The 19502-nt window shown below is 32.1% G+C and overlaps 1 protein-coding gene across 2 annotated transcripts in view; it reads right to left on the bottom strand.

Annotated features, from left to right (window-relative positions):
* Window positions 1-19502, bottom strand: part of LOC134692730 (serine/threonine-protein kinase mTOR-like) — a 95799-nt gene that overhangs the window by 8606 nt on the left and 67691 nt on the right. For both annotated transcript variants that reach the window (XM_063553235.1, XM_063553236.1), the window contains 11 exons: window positions 14995-15112; window positions 13951-14091; window positions 12470-12567; window positions 11287-11383; window positions 8771-8869; window positions 5735-5857; window positions 4296-4478; window positions 3627-3761; window positions 2167-2341; window positions 695-830; window positions 29-176 (listed from right to left, as the gene is read on the bottom strand). In XM_063553235.1, the coding sequence (XP_063409305.1) occupies window positions 29-176; window positions 695-830; window positions 2167-2341; window positions 3627-3761; window positions 4296-4478; window positions 5735-5857; window positions 8771-8869; window positions 11287-11383; window positions 12470-12567; window positions 13951-14091; window positions 14995-15112 (1453 nt within the window). The remainder of the gene's footprint in view (window positions 1-28; window positions 177-694; window positions 831-2166; window positions 2342-3626; window positions 3762-4295; window positions 4479-5734; window positions 5858-8770; window positions 8870-11286; window positions 11384-12469; window positions 12568-13950; window positions 14092-14994; window positions 15113-19502) is intronic.

The following is a 19502-nucleotide window of genomic DNA, read 5'->3' as shown; positions in this document are numbered from 1 at the left end:
AGTATAACCACTACAAAACAAATGTTACCCTCAACATAAGCCTGTGCTCTATATTTAGTAGAATTTTCTTCTTCTCTCTGTAGTCCCGGATAAGTGAATGAAGCGTGTCACAATGAGGCACCCAGCCAATTAGACCAGAGTTGGTAGATAATGGAATCACAGAAAATCTCTGTATTCTGTAAAATAAAATCAAATAGAAATACAGAGAAAGTAGATAATTTACTGTTGATTCATTATTATTCCAATACCAATTTTAGTGGATTTTGTTGGTACAAGTGATCCACCAATTTAAAAGTTTAACAAATGACAAATTATCTATAAGCTTGTGTGCAAACCATTGCAAAATCGCAAAAAAAAATATCCAAATATCCACTTACATGTTAGTTTTCCTTATTCCACGAAAACTTATACCAACGAAAAATAAATGAATCCACAGTGTATGCAGTTTAATTTATTCTCAGAATTAATGTTGAAAATTCAGTGTCTATACAGAATATTAATCTAAGAAAAAAGACAGAAAAAAAAGTCCGAAACTGCAAAATTGTTAACTGGTCTTGAAATTCGTTTAAGATAAAAGTTTCTCCCAATTATTTCTTTTTAAAACTATGGCTGCAATGTACAAATGTTTCTTATTTGATTTTGCTGCAAACTTAGCTAGAGACAAACTTCACTTGAAATATAAAAATCATTTTACGTAAGATTTCTGCGGAAAGTTTCAGTATTCTGTAGTAGTAGAGAATTAACTAATCCAAACAACTGCATCACTCTCTCGTCCTGTCTTAAATCTTCATGTCCCTTCAGTAAAAACATATATTCCTGACCATTGCTACCTATTTAATATAGAAAACTCAACATTAAGGACTACTAAATTTAAAACACAAGAGTGCACACGCTGAAATGTCTCGCCTTCTTTACTAATTATTGATATTATGTTGATAGACCTAAATATACAGCTTTATTACAACTGTCACATAAACTCAACATTAAAAAAGAAAACGAAACATTGATCAATGAACCAGGAAAATGAGGTCAAGGTCAGATGAATCATGCCAGGCAGACATGTACAGCTAACAATTCTTCAATACAACAAATATAGTTGACTTATTACTTATAAATTAAGAAAAACAGACCAAAACACAAACACTTAACACTTAGCAATGGACTGTGAAAATGAAGTCATGGTCAAACAAAACCTGTGTAACAAACATATAGATCATAAAATATTACCATACACCAAATATAATTGACCAATGCATAAAGTATTAGAAAAATAGACCAAAACTCAAAAACTTAACTTCGACCACTGAACCATGAAAATGAGGTTAAGGTCAGATGACACCTGTCAGCAAGACATGTACACCTTATAATCATTCCATACACATACTATAGACCTATTGCATATAGTATAAGAAAAACAGACCAAAACACATAAACTTAATTATAATCACTAAACCATGAAAATGAGATGGACATGTACACCTTACAGTCCTTCCATACACCACATATACTAGACCTATTGCTTATAGCATCTGAGATATGGATTTGACCACCAAAACTTAACCTTGTTCACTGATCGATGAAATGAGGTCGAGGTCAAGTAAAAACTGTCTGAGGGGCATGAGGACCTTGCAAGGTACGCACATACCAAATATAGTTATCCAATTACTTATAATAAGAGAGAATTTAACATTACAAAAAATCTTAACTTTTTTTTCAAGTAGTCACTGAACCATGAAAATGAGGACAAAGATATTGGATGTGTGACTGACAGAAAGTTCGTAACATGAGGCATCTATATACAAAGACGGAAGCTTCCAGGTCTTCTACCTTCTAAAATATAAAGCTTTTAATAAGTTAGCTAACGCTGCCAACACCGCCGTATCACTATACCTATGTCGAGCTTTCTGCAACAAAAGTTGCAGGCTCAACAAAAAATTAACACAATTTAACATCCAAGGTGGGTTTTTTTAACTTTTCAGAACCAAGTAGATACCCTCATTCATAATAAAATGAATTAAATTCACATTTTTATATTATTTAGCAATTAATTTTCCATACATTTATCCCAATTTTTTGCTAAAAAGAACTATTCTAAAACATCTTTACAGTTTTTATGTTTGTATTAAAGGATTAACTATTTGTAAATTAAAATAAATATTAAAATACCAAATATGCTGAGTTTCCTTGGCCTCTGTTTGGATGTGATAACCTGTAATGAACTTTGAACTTTCCTAATCTTTACGATTGGTTGATTTGGATCATATGTTCCAGGTACAGCAAGTTCTAAATCTTGACATCTCAGAAGTTTGGGTGAAACATATTGTAACTCAAGTGAAGTCAACTGAAAGAAAAACAAAACAACCATGGATATAAGAAATTTTATCAATAGTTACTTTTCTTGTATCCTTCAACTACACTGAAGACTTAAATGAACTTTGTATTTTTTTTTATTAGAAATGAGTTTGCATACTTTAATAAAAGAGTTACTTCCCCTGAATGAGTTACTTCACTTTTCAAATCCATTTTAACAAAAACTTGGCTAGGCCAAAGACAAATCTTTTAAACATCGAAGCTACCTCAACCAACTTTTTACACTTACAGAATGTTTATATCTTAATTTATAACCATTAACAAAGAAAGATTCAAGATGAGTCTGATTACATCAGCTCCAGTAAACACAATGTGTTTTCCCCCTTATATATACATGTATAAAAACAAAAAATCAGAGTTTGTGGCATAAGATGAGATTAAAAACAAGAATGTGTCCAAAGTACACGGATGCCCCACTGGCACTATTATTTTCCATGTTCCATGAACCGTGAAATTGGGTCAAAAGTCTAATTTGGCTTTAAAATTAGAAAGATCATATCATAAGCAGCAAGTGTACTAAGTTTCAAGTTGATTGGACTTCAGCTTCATCAAAAACTACCTTGACCAAAAACTTTAACCTGAAACTCCCATTTTCATTTTCTATGTTCAGTTGACCATATAATTGGGGTCAAAAGTCTAATTTGGCTTTAAAATTAGAAAGATGATATCATAAGCAACAAGTGTACTAAGTTTCTAGTTGATTGGACTTCAGCTTCATCAAAAACTACCTTGATCAAAAACTTTAACCTGGGGACAACGAACGGACGAAAGGAGCAACAGACCAGAAAACATAATGCCCCTCTACTATCGTAGGTGGGGCATAAAAATGGGGACTGTGTCAATGGGACACAAACGATGCTCCCTCTTGCATATAAAGTGATGAAGGTATATATAACAAAGTGATACATGATCAGATTTCTATGGAGATAAGCATTATGTACAACTTTAATATCATTTGTTTGACACACTAAATTAGCCTAACGGAGAACAAAAAATCAGCAATTTTTCCATTTATAAAGGAGGAGGGAGGATAGGACCTTTACCCGGACTCCGGGATTGGGTGTTTTTAAGTTAGGGATTGATCCTATCGGGATAGGGGAATTCTTTATTTCTGATTTCGGGATGTCAGGATTTAATTCATTTAAATTCTGGACCTCAGGATTTCATGTTTTTATCCCCCCCCCCCCCCCCCCCCCTGTTTAGATATCCTTTTGAATACTTGATAATACAAGTCCCATCAAAAGTACAATTCTAACCTGAGGTAACTGTTTAGATATCCTTCTAAACACATGATAATACAAGTCCCAAGCTTGTGTTAGATCTTTGACATTTCCTGATCTCTGGTATTTTTTACACCAGTCCTGAGCCTCCATCAAATCTCTACCATAAGCCTGAAAAAAAATATTGTAAAAGTGTAATAATAGTCAATTTAATTCAATTCACCCCCTTGGATATTGTAAATTTGAAAAATATAATGAGGTATTTATTACTATGAAAAATGTTACTATGTGAATATCACATTCTAAGAAATCATAGATTGATATCTAATACACATATATCTGTATGCAGCTTTTCTTTAAATCACAATAATTCTGAATTTGCAGTAGTTTAACTAATATTTTTCCTACCAATTGTTTTTTTTTTTACCTTACAAACATTGTCATATTTACATGATATAGACGTTATTTCTGTATTCTTATTCTTATATTTGTGTCTATAATAGTACTGAGTAATAGTAGGAAATAGTAGTATCTTTTCAATGTGTTTCAAACAAAAATGTTGTACTGTAATTACTGAGTAAGGATTGATAAATAAAAGCCATGACCTCTGGATTTCATTTGACTGAAATTTACTTACAAATATCCCACAATCAACATATTTGTACACAAATGTATAACTAAACCTGAAATAAAAGTTCTACAAACCTGGTTAAATGAAGTTTCCTTCAATGTTTGTGGCCCTCTCTCCATCATAGCATGTAGAGGTTCTAATGTGTTAAACATTCCCTTTACATCTCTCTCCCCAAAATAAAGTCTGGAAGCTTCCTCTAGCCCCTCGTGCCAAAGCTCATGCCATAGAATAGCTACTCGAATCAACTCCTCACTCACCTAAAATAGCAAAAATGCTTTCATTAATAACAAAATTGGTACAAACTTCTCTGAAAACGGTTTTACAAAAATGTGACCAAAGCTTTCATCAATGGTGAGGGTACCAATTTTAGAGAGTTCAGGAAAATGATATATTTGTGTATATTTGGTGTTTTCCAAAAGTTTGTATACAAGCCTAAAGACAATGTAAACTTGCTGAGCATTAAATTTGTGGCTTTTCTATACCAAAGAAATCAATGAAAATGAGTACCCATTGAATAATAATATAATGTGTCATCAGTTCATGATATATCTTCTCTTTTTCTAAAGTCTGATAAAATATTGCAAACAACATCATAGAGGATCTACTGTGGATTCATTTATTTTTGTGGGTATCAATTTTTGTGGATTAAGGAAAACTTACATGCTTGTGGATATTCAATTTTGTGGTTTTTACCAAAGTCTGCTTACCAGCCTTCAGTAATTTTGTTATTAGTTGAAAATCTAAAATTGTGATTCACCTGTCCTTACAAAATCCACGAAAATTGGTATCCAAAGAATGAATCCACAGTAAATCAATCAACCATTATGGTGCAAAAAACTTTGTTTTCTAAAAATACATTAAATGCTGATGGTCTATTTTTTTCTGACCTCATCCATAACTAAGACCATTCCCTAGATATCATAAGAGCTAGAGCTACTAGAATATTATCCTTGTGTAAATCAGGAGTGTATTGTATACATTTGTGTACATACATTATTCTACCCATTGGTGGCCTTCGGCTGTTTTCTGCTCTTTGGGCAGGTTGTTGTCTCTTTGAGTCAAGCATCATTTATATTTTTTGTCCATGAAAAAGAAAAAGGACATGAGGGTGGATTTATAGAAAATTGTTTGAGAGACAGGCAAATTGATTCCAACCTACCCTCTACTCAAATATTGTTTGTAGGTGTGTACCGTTAATATTTAAGGAATGACTGTAATATTTTTTCTATCTATGAAGAAATAACATAAAAATGTGTTGCACACTGAATAACACACGTAGCGGGTTATCTAACAGTGTGCACCACATTTTTTATGTTATTTCGAACAGACTTACAAAATATCAATGTTATTTCTTATAATTTAATTCTAAATTCCATATTAAACGGGCGTAAATCATGAAAAAACGTAGTGACGTCATGGTCACATGACAAATTATGTCTATGAAATGATCAACAAAACGACGTCAGTCAATCAGAAGACGCGTTACATCCAAAATTAAATTATTAATACTAACCAACATAGCCTGTTGTACCAGTGTATTACTGTGCTCTCTCATACTCTTCAATACTTTATTAGCTGACACTTGTCGGGCTGTTACGTTAGATTTAGATGCCACTGTCAATGGGTAGATCAAGGCCTACAATAAATAGTTGTGAAAGATTGAATATGAATCCTTAGTTTTATCTTGTTGTTTGTAAAACTTTCACTTAGACAACGGTTTTCTTTATATAATCTCATTACTTCATCAACACCAGCGGCTATCATTGCATGTGTCTTACATTTGCAGATAAACAATTTATGTTTTTGCAAATATATATAATATATAATTAAGATCCATTTTGTTACATCTGGTGATCCAATTATTTAACAATGGCCCTTGCAGTTATCAGTGTTTCAAAACATCCCTTGTTCGACCAGCTGGTCAATTGCCATTTGTTAAAATACTGTATACTTTTTCACTTTTTTTGGCCTTTGAAACAAATTGTTTGTGACGTATTTAAACTTCTATAACAATAAAAAGTGTTTTGCATGTACACGTATAAAAATAGCAGTTTTTAACCAATGCAATCGTAGGTTTGAACATTGTTTTCAACTTAGACATGTGCTTTAAAAAATATATTCTGTTTCCATTTTTATTCAGGTTTTAAGGTGGTACCTAACACTACAAGGAGATAACTTTGTAAAATCAGCTGAACGTTTTAATTACGTTGTGTTGTAAAGGGAATATTTATTAAAGCTTCTCAACTATCAAAATTAGTGTTTGTCAATCTGCTATATAACCAGTGTAATTTTTCTGATAAAATGGTTGGTTCTAATTTTTTGAAAGTTTTATATTTTTGTCAAAGAGTCAAAGTAAATTCTTTGGCTAAATTCAATGAAAGTTAAACGAGCCAAATTAATTTTAGTCAAGGTGTTGGGTACCACCTTAATTTCTAATGGATTTATGAAAATTGTATTTATGTGGATACTTTACTTTGAGGTTTAAACAAATTCTGCTCAAAACCAAAATATCAGTTTTTCCATATTCATACCTGCCAACTTTTTAAAATGCCCATGGGGGTTTTACGTGCAAGATGGCTCTTATAGTACTACAAAACCTACAAGGGGGGCTCCAAATATATTTTAATATTGTTTTTTGGCTTCTTCATACTTTAAAAAGCCTATAGCCATTGAAAAAAAATTTTGTTTAAAATTGTGGACAATATAACTCTTTCAAAATTTCTATTTGGGTGCATCCATGGGTGAAATTCCCCACAAATAGTTACAGTTGGCAGGTATGCATATTGATGAACACATAAATTTGTAGTTAAACTGTAGAAAAATACTTTTTGAGTAAATATCTATTCGGTACATGTATGTGCTCAATATTTCTAAGGGCTATTCCATTAAAATATATTTTTCAGGGTAGAAAGGGATGTTTGATTATTGAATGTGGGTCATGGGTCTTTCATACATGTGAACCTCCCGACGGGAGTACAAAACTCCCGTTTTCAGGGGTCTCCTCCCGTCCTCCCGTTTAGGAGAAAAAACTCCCGTGTATGAAATATTTCTTGAATGAAAATTTTCAGACGCCATATTTGATCATTTCTTACTACTGTACGGGTGTAATTGACACCTGTGTTAAATTTTACCTGTACATCAAAGAAGATGTATAATTAGTTGGCTTCACTTGACAGCTGGGGTGTCAAACATACTGGTTATCAACGATGTTTACCTCTGGCTAACTGCCGTTGTGTTATAAAAACGATGTGTATTGGGAATATTGAAATACATTTTTGTTACTTCCCTTTGTTTTATCCTGTTTTCAGTTATTTTGCTTTTAAAAATGTAAATTGTAAAAAGACTATAAATGATTTATATTTTAATCAAATAATCATAAAAAGATGTTGATTTTTTGAATTTAAATGTTTTGGGACAAATAAAAAAATATAAATTTATAAATTATTTTAGCAATCTAGACCTCCTTTCAAGGATTAAATTGAAGTTTATATTTTAAATCTGTTTTTAATGGAAGTGACCGGAGTACACAATATGTACATTTAGTCTAATAAAGATAAAAAAAAGTATAATAAAAGTTTTAGTTAGTTTAATTAGGATTATAAAACCTTGGGTTTGAGAATTGTAGATGTTAGAATTTATAAGTTTTTAGTGTGTCAGCAAGAAATAGCAAAACATTTTACAATGTTTAAGTCTTTTAAGCTTTCTACACATATGACTTTCATAATGCTTAAAAGCCATGCAGTACTACTGTTAGTGTATGTTATTTTTTTAATTAATTTATGATGTTGAAAACAAACATGTAGAGCTTATTTCTTTCTTATTTGTCTATACATTTACAAATGATAAGGAGATGGAGACATGAATAAAAATCTATACAGATAAGATAGAGTAAATATAATGATTTATTTGCAAGCAGTGAACAATCATTTATCAAAAACAAAACAAAACTAAACAGGAAACAGATTCTTCTTAATATTTTATTTTATTCAAATAGAAAGGCAATAAGGGTACTTTAAACATATAACAATTTGTAGAAAAAACACAATTTCTACTTCATATGGTTACATTTACGACAAAATTTATGTCGATAAGAAACCTCCTGATCTGAGTCCTAATCTCCTGACCAAAATTTCCAAATCTCCTGATCTGAGTTTCACAGTCCATCACATGTATGGTCTTTATTCAGTATGCGTCTACAAAATGTAATACCATTATGCAAAAATATCAAAAAAAAAGTTCTTGTTTGTAGGGATATTTTGAAAGTCCCTTCCTACCTAGCATAACTCCTAAACATGTTAAAACATGCCATTTATGTAAAATAAATTACATATAAAAAAAGAAGATGTGGTTTGATTGCCAATGAGACAACTATCCACAAGAGACACTAACAACTATAGGTCACCGTCCGGCCTTCAACAATGAGCAAAGCCCATACTGCATAGTCAGCTATTAAAGGCCCTGATATGACAATGTAAAACAATTCAAACAAGAAGACTAACGGCCTCATTTGTTTAAAGATTAGTTCTATGTTTTGTTACTTCTATATTACCTGTGGATGAGCCTTGCCAACATCTATCAGCAGCTGTGATATTAACCTTCCTACAAGGTTCCTTGGAGTATCTATTCTGGCTATCAACTGGGGGATAACCTTTTTAATAAATTCAAACAAACATAAATTTTAAATGGATTAATAACAAGAATGTGTTGATAATACATGGATGCCCCACTAGCACTATTATTTTCTATGTTCAGTGGGCTGTGAAATAGGGGTCAAAACTCTAATTTGGCATTAAAATTAGAATCAAAGCCTGAAAGGCTGTAAAAGCAATTGCTGCCATGTTTATGTTTTGGGGACTTTTTTTTCATCCACATATATTTAAGAATTAAACATGACAGGAGTGTTGTCTAGTGAGAATTAAGAAGGTTTTAACTTTATATCAATTAAAGACTTTAGCAGAATGTTTTATATTTCGCAAGGAGACAACACGTTTACCAGGCTAAAGTTGGGGTCAAATATACATGTGCTGAAACATATAACTCCAAGAGAAATTATTATGGATTATCCCCTAGTAGTGTTTGTAACTGGGCAATAATTTCCTTTATTGATTTAATTTTCATAATTAATTTAAATTTAACACTTCAGTTAAAACATTTCAACTTTCCAGACGCAAATGTTGAAAAACGGGAAAGAAACAAAATATTTTACAAGACATAAACATGTAAAAAATAAATATATATTTCAGCTGACTAAAAATATTTTCATAATGTGACTTTGTCATCATTTCTTAAAAACTAAGTCCCAAACATTATTGCTCAGTTGATATGTGTCATCCTCATGCGGTACGAGATAACTATAATTCTCATGCAATCCCGAAAAGAGGGGCCATCGGCATCACAGACAAACATGACATTAAATCGTCATTATACGAACAAGAAAACACAGCTCTAAGTTGCTTTGATATATTTCCAATTTTCAGGAAACATTGTGAAAATGATCTTCAGTATTTCGAAAACATGTGAAATAAAATTGCAAACACGGTGGACCGTCGAGGGTCAACAAACGTAGTAGACTCGTCCATTGGAAAGACGAGGATAATGGTTTCATCATTTGTCATGCATACCCAGTTTTGAATATGATATCCAAAAAGGATGTACTTTTTTTAATCTATGAAACTAGAAAATTCCAAATTGTAAATATCTCTTCATCTGGACTTGGCATCTATCACGTTTGGACGGGTCCATTTCATTAGTAAGGTGATCGATAAATCTTACGGAGTTATGACAAAAAAGGAAAACAAACTTATTGTTATGTGTTTTTAACAAGGGTTTCGTTCCTCCAAATTATTTGCGCAAACAAATCAACAAAATAGGTCAGTTAACTTTGTCTATTTTTAGATTACAGGTAATCATTTGACACTACGTATAACCTGATAACCTGTGTAGTGATTTTGATTTTACGATAAATTTATGAATGAACGACAATTTTATGAATGAACAAGAGCACCTGACCTCTTTCTTAAAAAAACACCAATTAAACATATAAAACCGTATATTATAAAAGATAATTCAGTCAAATTTTCAATACTAAATCAACAACTGAAATGATTCCATATTTTGTTGAAACATCGTACGAACGGAAAACGGAATCGCAGGTATAAAAATGCATTTTTTTCACTCGGATGTCTATGTTTTTTGATAGTCAAACGGTTGTCCCCCTAAATACAAAAATACATCTACAAGAACGTATGCTGAAACTTCTTAAATCCACTAACGTTTTTCAAAAGTTTCAAGCTATGTATTGCATTAGAAAACATACATAGGTGTTTAAGAATGACAGACCAGGAGCCTGTTTAACAAAATACTCTGGCTTGATCTGGGCGGAGTCTCTGATCTGGGTCACAAAGATGGCCATACGCGACGGCATGAAAGCAATTGCTTTAAAAAAACATAATGCCCCTCTACTATTGTAGGTGGGCCATAGCAAAGACTTTAAGAGGGAAATTTTCTTTTGATGTTTTTGGGCTATTCCAGAAAAAAAATGGGGGGGGGGGGGGGGGGGGGGGGGGGTTGGAAGGCACATTGTATTAATAATACATGGGTGATGGGTATCAGAGCAACTTTTCACACTATAATGCACTATGATTCTCAATTACAATTGTCTGGGTGGCGGGTGCTGACAAAAACTGCCTTCCAACCCCCAACCCTCCCCCTAGATTTTTTTCTGGAATAGCCCTAACATGAGAATCCCTGAAAGTTTGGTACTTAATTAAAAATAATATTGATAATTTATTTAAAAAATCAACTTGTTAAATCAAAAGTATTTTCAGTCATTCTGCTTCTAAATCTAACTCTACAGAAAGGTGATAACACTCTTATTGTGTTCATCATGCTAGAGGTAGCTAAATACAAAAAACTTAAATAGTGAAATATATAAGGGAAAAAAACACTTTTCAATATATAACTGATTAAAGATATGCCTTTATAATAAATAACAAATCATCAAATCTATGCATACTTTAATATAACGAATTACATCATTTATAATCCGTCTTCTTTTAATATTACCTGTAGCCAATTATCAATCTGTATGGTCTTCAGACCTTCAACCAGAGCTTCATACACCTCCATCCACTGACCATAGTCAAACCATAATGTCAGTAATCTAAAATACACATCAAACAGTGTCAAATGGAAACATCATTGTTTAAGTTTTATGACTAATATATATTATCTAGAGAGATCAAGGGGTAGTTTGCAGTGATATTGTTGGCTTTTTTCAAAACTACCTCTACCCTTTTTTATTGGGAAAATATGCATCATTTTTATCAAATTGGGAAATTTTTAATAAACCATAAGTTTGACTGAAACTTCAATTTGCTAACCCCTTTTCAAGACACAAACCCTGCTTTGAAATAAGACCCCTTATTGTCAGTGATGATACACATATAGACCTACAAATCTGCACATGTAGTCATTTTAGGCATGTAAAATGTATAAATGAGTGTTTTTCAGTTTGTATACATGCACAATTACTACTGAGACTGCACTGTTTAGGATTTTTTTTCTTCAAATTGGGATTTTTTTCCAGGGGAAAAAACCTTTATTCTCTGTTAATTTAAGGCAAACAATATCACTGGTTTGTGATCCCTTAAAACTGGTCCAACCTAACCACATAGTATGACTGTAACAAGAATATTTAGACTATTTCAGGGCCTTTTATAGCTGACTATGCAGTCTGGGCTTGCTCATTGTTGAAAACTCTTTTGGTGACCAATAGCTGTTAATTTCTGTGTCATTTGGTCTTTTGTGGTGAGTTGTCTGATTAGCAATCATACCACATCTTCTTTTTTATATGAGTTGTTCATAATTGTCATTAAACAATAATTGTAAATTCTGATTTTTTAAGATTTCTTCTGTATACCTGGTATGAGTTTAATCCCATCACAATTTGTATGTGCCTGTCTCAGGAGCTTGTTAGTCAGTGGTTGTCGTTTATTGCTGTTAAACACATTTTTTTTTTGGCATTTCCTTTTCCTAATGTACATAAATTAGGCTGTCAGCTTTCTCGTTTGAATTGTTTCACATTTATCATTTCATGGTCTTTTATAAACAGTATGGGCTTTGTTCATTGTTGAAGGTCGTACAGGGTTCTACAGACATGAATTTCTATGTCATTTAATTTCTTGTGGAGAGTTGTTTCATTGGCAATCATACCACATCTTCATTTAATATAACATTGTATACTTACCTAAGTGTATCCTGTAAGCTATTTTGTTGTGATAAAGCTATAGATCTGAAGAAACCTTGGACTGATGGTACACAATATTTATGCATCATTGCTGTATTCTGTAAAAAGAAATGTGTAAAATGATCTCTTCTCTAATTCTTCGTCAATTTATCCCTTTCTGCACCCACTGCATAAAAAAATTTAATCAGCGTGTGGTTCGTTTGATGTCGAATTTTCCTGTTTTCCTGTGAATTTCCTATTGTGACGGCATGAAAAATGGTGACCATGCCTGATGACATCACATAGAAAGAACACATCTTTTTGCAGATCAGTCGCAAAGAAGGAATAAGTTTGCCTGCATATTGTTTGAAAATCATTAAAGAAACAGATTCCACCACCAAATCTCGTGTAATACGATATTTATCCACTCGCAACAGTTAAATTTTCAGTCTTGAGTGGATAAATATCGTATACTAATGCAATTATTTTGTAACAATTGTTCTGATTGGATGAAAGCAAGCGTAAAGTTCTCTATCTCCTTGTCTGTAACTAAGGAATCTGACATTTTGAATTTCAGAATATATTGACATGTTATTTCTACAATAATAAACAAAAAACTCACTTGTTGCGCCTAAAAATCTTCTTTTTATCAAATTTTATTACATTCTGAAGCGGCACAGAAGCCAGAAAACGCCCGGTGTTTATATTTGATGCCGGAAGCATACCTATGAAGTCACCTAGTATAGGGACAAAAGAAGATAACATTTTTCTCGGAATTTTCTTTTATGAAGATTTTACACTGAAATAATGATAGAAATTTAATTATAAACTTGTTTTGCATTAGAATAGAGAGAACTGTACTGTATTTGAAGCTTTTCGGACGTCCATTGGTAGTTTTACTGTCGCAAATACCCGTTTACCTGTCTCCGCTTCGCGTCGTCAGGTAAACTAAATTTGCGACAGTTAAACTACTGATGGACGTCCTTAAAGCTTCGAATACAATACAGTTATCTCTTAATTACACTTGATGCAGTGGTAGAATCTATATTTATCAAAGGAATAACAAGCTCTTACCACAACAATTTTTTTCATATACTTTATTGACATCAGACCTTAATTCAACTTTCATTGGAATAAATGTGATCATGTGTCATTTTTTATTTTCAGCAAAATATCACAATGTGGTTTGGGGCAATAACATGCCTACTCATGATTTTAGAGTAGATACCGGTACCTATTTTAAATGATAAGATAATTCAGAAGATTAGTTTTGAAAAGCAAAAATGTCATGTTTTAAATAAAAATATTGAACAACTGTACATTGTCTCAAAATATAAATTGTATTTTAAAACATGAATTTTAAAAAATCATTTTGTTTAGCATTTATAATTTAAGACAATTGTTTATTCTTTGATTACCAAATTTAAGATGGATCTACCTATTTCAAGCATTAAACTTTGAAATTTATATATTGTCTACTAATTATGACATTAAATACTTACAGACTCTGGTCTAGGCGACAGTTCAAGTTTGCTGGTAGCACCAATGTCTGCTGGTGTTTGAGGTGTACCTTCTTCTGTCTGGTTCATTTGTTTATAAAACAACACTGCTTCATAATTCATTAAAGCCCAAGCATGCCAGGCCTGTAAAATCAAGAAATCTGTTAAAATTCATCAAAAAATTCAAATATTAAAGTCATAAGTAAGAAACCTCAAATTAAAAAAAAAAATTGCATATGTTTTTTATAACTAAATGGATAGTTTTCATTATACAACTTATGTACATATACTTTTTTCTGAGGAAAATTCTTTAATTTGTCCACATTTAAAAGAAGTTTACTTATTTTTAATTGCTTGCTTCCAGGAAGCAATTCGCCGACATATTTTCCGTATGCATAGTGACCCGAGCGTGACCCTCCTCGTAAAAAGGTAGTGTTTACTATAAGGTGACAATCGGTTAAACTCAAAACTCAAAAATGAGCAGCCATATTTGTTAAATCATAACAAACAGAGAGAAAAAAATTGACGATTATATGATATGTTTGCGAAAATAATGATTAAATCGTGCACAGAGAACTAAGTTTATGATGTATACATGCATTGGTTCAAGAATTGTACAAACTTTATTTTTCACCACTAACTCGTTTCATATGACTTTAAATAAGTTAAAAAACTAAAATTTTATTTTTCATAAGTGTGCAAATGACAAAATATACAACAGATGTATAGGGATTTAGAAACTTGAAAAACTTTGCCTTCCTTACTTTCATATTTACTCACTAGGTTAAGAATGGGATTGTTTGACCCAGCCACCAGCACCCCAACTTACCTTTTTGTCCAACTGTAATTGTTGTTAGTTTTACATCCTTGCATCAATCTACTCTTCGGTTAGGGTTGTTGTCTCTTTGACATATTCTCCATGTCCATACTTAATTTTACCCTCTTTTCATTTGGTTTAAATTCTCTATTTGTATTTTAGATAATAAATACATGTCTTAACCAATCTAATAAAAAGTTGAACCTGAATATGAATCAATAATTCAATACCTTATACCAGTCCTTGTCATGTTCAGTAGCCCTGTAATAACAGTCCAGTACTGTGGGAATAGATTTATCATTAATACCCATTAAACTTTCTGCCCAATCACCAAGTTTCAGGAAACATCTACAATAGAATATATTATTTCTCTTAAAGGTGTGCAATGTTTTAAATTGGCATTCAAATTGACTGACAAAAGTATGAATTATACAGCAAAATGTAATGTATTTCTCTGAAAAAAATGTGAATCTTTCTCTGAAAAAATGTGTATCTTTCTCTGAAAAGCATGTTGATATTGGAAAAATACCGTACAGCGGGTTATTTTCGGTGGGTGTAAATTTTTGCTTATATTCGCAGATTGAACAAAATCGCCAAAATAATTCCGCCAATTTAAGTGTACATGCAAAGGTGTTGATAAAAGTTTTGAACCCGCTATACAGTACTCAATAGGATATTGTTGCCGTTTTTACAACAAACATGTTACTTGCATGAAAAACTACAAGTTGAACTGTGAGATTTTGCTCACTAATGAAACACCAGTAATAATTATTCAGTAAACCAGTGATTTTGCTAGCGCTTGTCACTTTCGTAATTTACGAAAGGGTTTTCACATTGACGAAAGTTTTTCAAATCAATTTTGTCACTTAAATTTAGAAACTGTAAAAATATTTTCTCATTAAAATACTATAAATCTACCTGTCTTTATGATTTGACAAGTTTATGACCCCCAGGTAATTAACATTTCAGGTGTTACAAGTTGTGATTACAACTAATCTGCTTTTTGCCATCTGATGGGTCACTAATCCTTTAATTATTAATAAATCTCATAATTGACCATTATAATTATATTCCCGAGGAAAATCAGTCAGTTAGCATTTCAACAAACAGGGAGTATAGTTTCGTCATTTGATCGGAATAATTTGTTACCCCTGGACAGTTCCCATTTGAATTTCATTATTTTTCAGTCAAACGATCACAATGTGAATTTCGTTTGTACCGTCGTAGATTCGTCATTTGAACGCATTTTTGTCACAATTGATATAAATTGCCATCAAAAACTTTTCACAATTTTCATTTAAAAAATATTATACATAGAACTTTATTTTAAACGTTCAAATTGTCTTCACGAGTTAAACAGGTGCTTCCTGTACTTTGTGCTACGCATGCATGAAAGTATTCCTATAACTATCTATAGACCCTTTGGGCTTTCATATTTTATTGTTAATACTTGTATATCTGTATGAATATGTTGTAAAGCGCTTAGGGTAATTTTTGATATTATATAATGCGCTATTATAAATACTGTATAATAATAATAATAATAATAAAAAAAAACGTAAAATACGAAATCATTTAGAAGCAATAAAACGAGAGAGAAAATGTATATCTCTTACTAAAGGAATTAAAACCGAAAAATGATAATTTCCTGATGAATCTGGTCTCATTTTGAATTTACTATCCAAGTGTCACTTCCCGTTTTCGTTTCATTTTAAAACCGAAAGTAGTAAACGTGATCTATTCTTGATTTGTTTACAACCTCCTTTCAGTCGTTATACTAGTTCCAATAAGGATTTTATACAGTTCCAACTTAATAGAAATGATTTCCAGATATCGATTTAGACGATTTATAAGGATAATGATTATGCAGTGATAAAATCAATGAAAGTTAATTTCTACTGTGATTCCTTGTTTAAAAAAAATGAATCCAACTTGTGTTGTTCAGGAATGTCCTCTGGGACAAACTGAAGAGAAATTGTGAACTAAGTTTCCACATCCCATGTCAGAATCTTTCATAATAAGAGCCAATACAGTCACATCATACAATACTGACTGCCAGCCATGCCTACAAGTCCTTTAAAATCTCACAAAGTCAAAGATGAAGCTAGTTACATACATCCTTGGTCCCTTGCTGTTACACAAAAAAAAGGTTGATTTTCATGGCGCGCAAAAGTGACTAAAGCCCTCAAAATCCTAGCTTAAACCCTGAGTAAACCGAAATACTCAGTTAAAGAGCAATAGATGTGAAAACTCATCATACATCATAGCATGCTTACATGAATATTGATATCAAATTTTATGATGTTTTGTGGTTTAGAAAAACGTCATGAAATATTTCATAGATAATCATAATGTGTTAGATAATGTAACTACCATAAACCAACTTATTTTCTCAAGCAGTTTATTTCCTTGACTATTGCAAGTAGAAAAATAACTGAATATGTAAAATGAATCTTTCTTTTTTTTAACTACATGAAACAATTTAAAATCGGGAAAATAAATAATCCCTAAAAAAATCAAGAATTGGCAAAATGCAAAATAAAGTATCTGCGAAAATAAGTTGTTTTACAGAAATCGGTAAACAGGAAGTTGATAAGTGAGGAATAAGAAAATGCATCACACTATATAGTATCTTCATATGAAGTCGGATTACAAATTTCAGGAAGATCTGATTTGTAGCTTCAAAGAAAAATAGGATGAAAGTTTCATGCATATTCATTATGTGTAAGAATATATAATTATTTGGTGAACAAGAAGTTTTAAACATGTGATGAATCTGAAAAGGTGTCATAGGGAAAAGCACGGAAATTTTGATACAAAGTTTTCTAACTCTGATTTGTAGTTCCTGTAAAAAATGCTATGGAAATTTATGGGACAGACTGATATCCCCTTTATTTAGAGCTGGAGTATATAAATATTTGTAAGATGAGCACTGAATTGTATATACAGGAAGTAATGTCCTTTGCCGTCAGGCGTCAAACAGTCATTTTCAGCAACTGTTAACGACTATTTGCATAAAATTTTATCATAATTTGTCAAAATCCTTACTGTGATAGGTCAGAGGTCTCAAATAATTTTCTTTTCTTTTTTTTTTTTAAATAACTTTCATTGCCTTCATTTTGGAGGAAAATTTATGTAATTTGTCAAAATAAGTTGATTTTTTATCCTCTTAAAGAAAGTGTTCATTTTATCTCCATGCACCAAAAATTAAAGTTACGGTCATTTGGCAAGAATTTGTACCATTATTCCACATGAAGGTACCCTTATTACCACCCTCCTATATAAGAATTCTTTTACCTTGCCAAGAGTTTATTAAGTTCCTGTCTTTGTTGTGAGTCTTCTGGTGATATCAACTGTAAAGCCTTGGTTTGTAATGAATGTTCCCCTTATTACCACCCTCCTATATAATAATTCTTTTACCTTGCCAAGAGTTTATTAAGTTCCTGTCTTTGTTGTGAGTCTTCTGGTGATATCAACTGTAAAGCTTTGGTTTGAAATGAATGTTCCCCTATTACCACCCTCCTATATAAGAATTCTTTTACCTTGCCAAGAGTTTATTAAGTTCCTGTCTTTGTTGTGAGTCTTCTGGTGATATCAACTGTAAAGCTTTGATTTGTAATGAATATTCCCTTATTACCACCCTCCTATATAAGAATTCTTTTACCTTGCCAAGAGTTTATTAAGTTCCTGTCTTTGTTGTGAGTCTTCTGGTGATATCAAATGTAAAGCTTTGGTTTGAAATGAATGTTCCCCTATTACCACCCTCCTATATAAGAATTCTTTTACTTTGCCAAGAGTTTATTAAGTTCCTGTCTTTGTTGTGAGTCTTCTGGTGATATCAACTGTAAAGCTTTGGTTTGAAATGAATGTTCCCCTATTACCACCCTCCTATATGAGAATTTTTTTACCTTGCCAAGAGTTAATTAAGTTCCTGTCTTTGTTGTGAGTCTTCTGGTGATATCAACTGTAAAGCTTTGGTTTGTAATGAATGTTCCCCTATTACCACCCTCCTATATGAGAATTTTTTTACCTTGCCAAGAGTTAATTAAGTTCCTGTCTTTGTTGTGAGTCTTCTGGTGATATCAACTGTAAAGCCTTGGTTTGTAATGAATGTTCCCCTATTACAAAAAATGTACCACCCTCCTATATAAGAATACTTTTACCTTGCCAAGAGTTTATTAAGTTCCTGTCTTTGTTGTGAGTCTTCTGGTGATATCAACTGTAAAGCTTTGGTTTGTAATGAATGTTCCCTTATTACCACCCTCCTATATAAGAATTCTTTTACCTTACCAAGAGTTTATTAAGTTCCTGTCTTTGTTGTGAGTCTTCTGGTGATATCAACTGTAAAGCCTTGGTTTGTAATGAATGTTCCCCTATTACCACCCTCCTATATAAGAATACTTTTACCTTGCCAAGAATTTATTAAGTTCCTGTCTTTGTTGTGAGTCTTCTGGTGATATCAACTGTAAAGCTTTGGTTTGTAATGAATGTTCCCCTATTACCACCCTCCTATATAAGAATACTTTTACCTTGCCAAGAGTTTATTAAGTTCCTGTCTTTGTTGTGAGTCTTCTGGTGATATCAACTGTAAAGCTTTGGTTTGTAATGAATGTTCCCCTATTACCACCCTCCTATATAAGAATACTTTTACCTTGCCAAGAGTTTATTAAGTTCCTGTCTTTGTTGTGAGTCTTCTGGTGATATCAACTGTAAAGCTTTGGTTTGTAATGAATGTTCC

The sequence above is a fragment of the Mytilus trossulus genome, chromosome 12, assembly GCF_036588685.1.
Source record: "Mytilus trossulus isolate FHL-02 chromosome 12, PNRI_Mtr1.1.1.hap1, whole genome shotgun sequence".
Classification (NCBI taxonomy): domain Eukaryota; kingdom Metazoa; phylum Mollusca; class Bivalvia; order Mytilida; family Mytilidae; genus Mytilus; species Mytilus trossulus.
The sequence above is the reverse complement of the archived record's forward strand: the minus strand, read 5'-3'. Positions and strand labels throughout refer to the sequence as shown.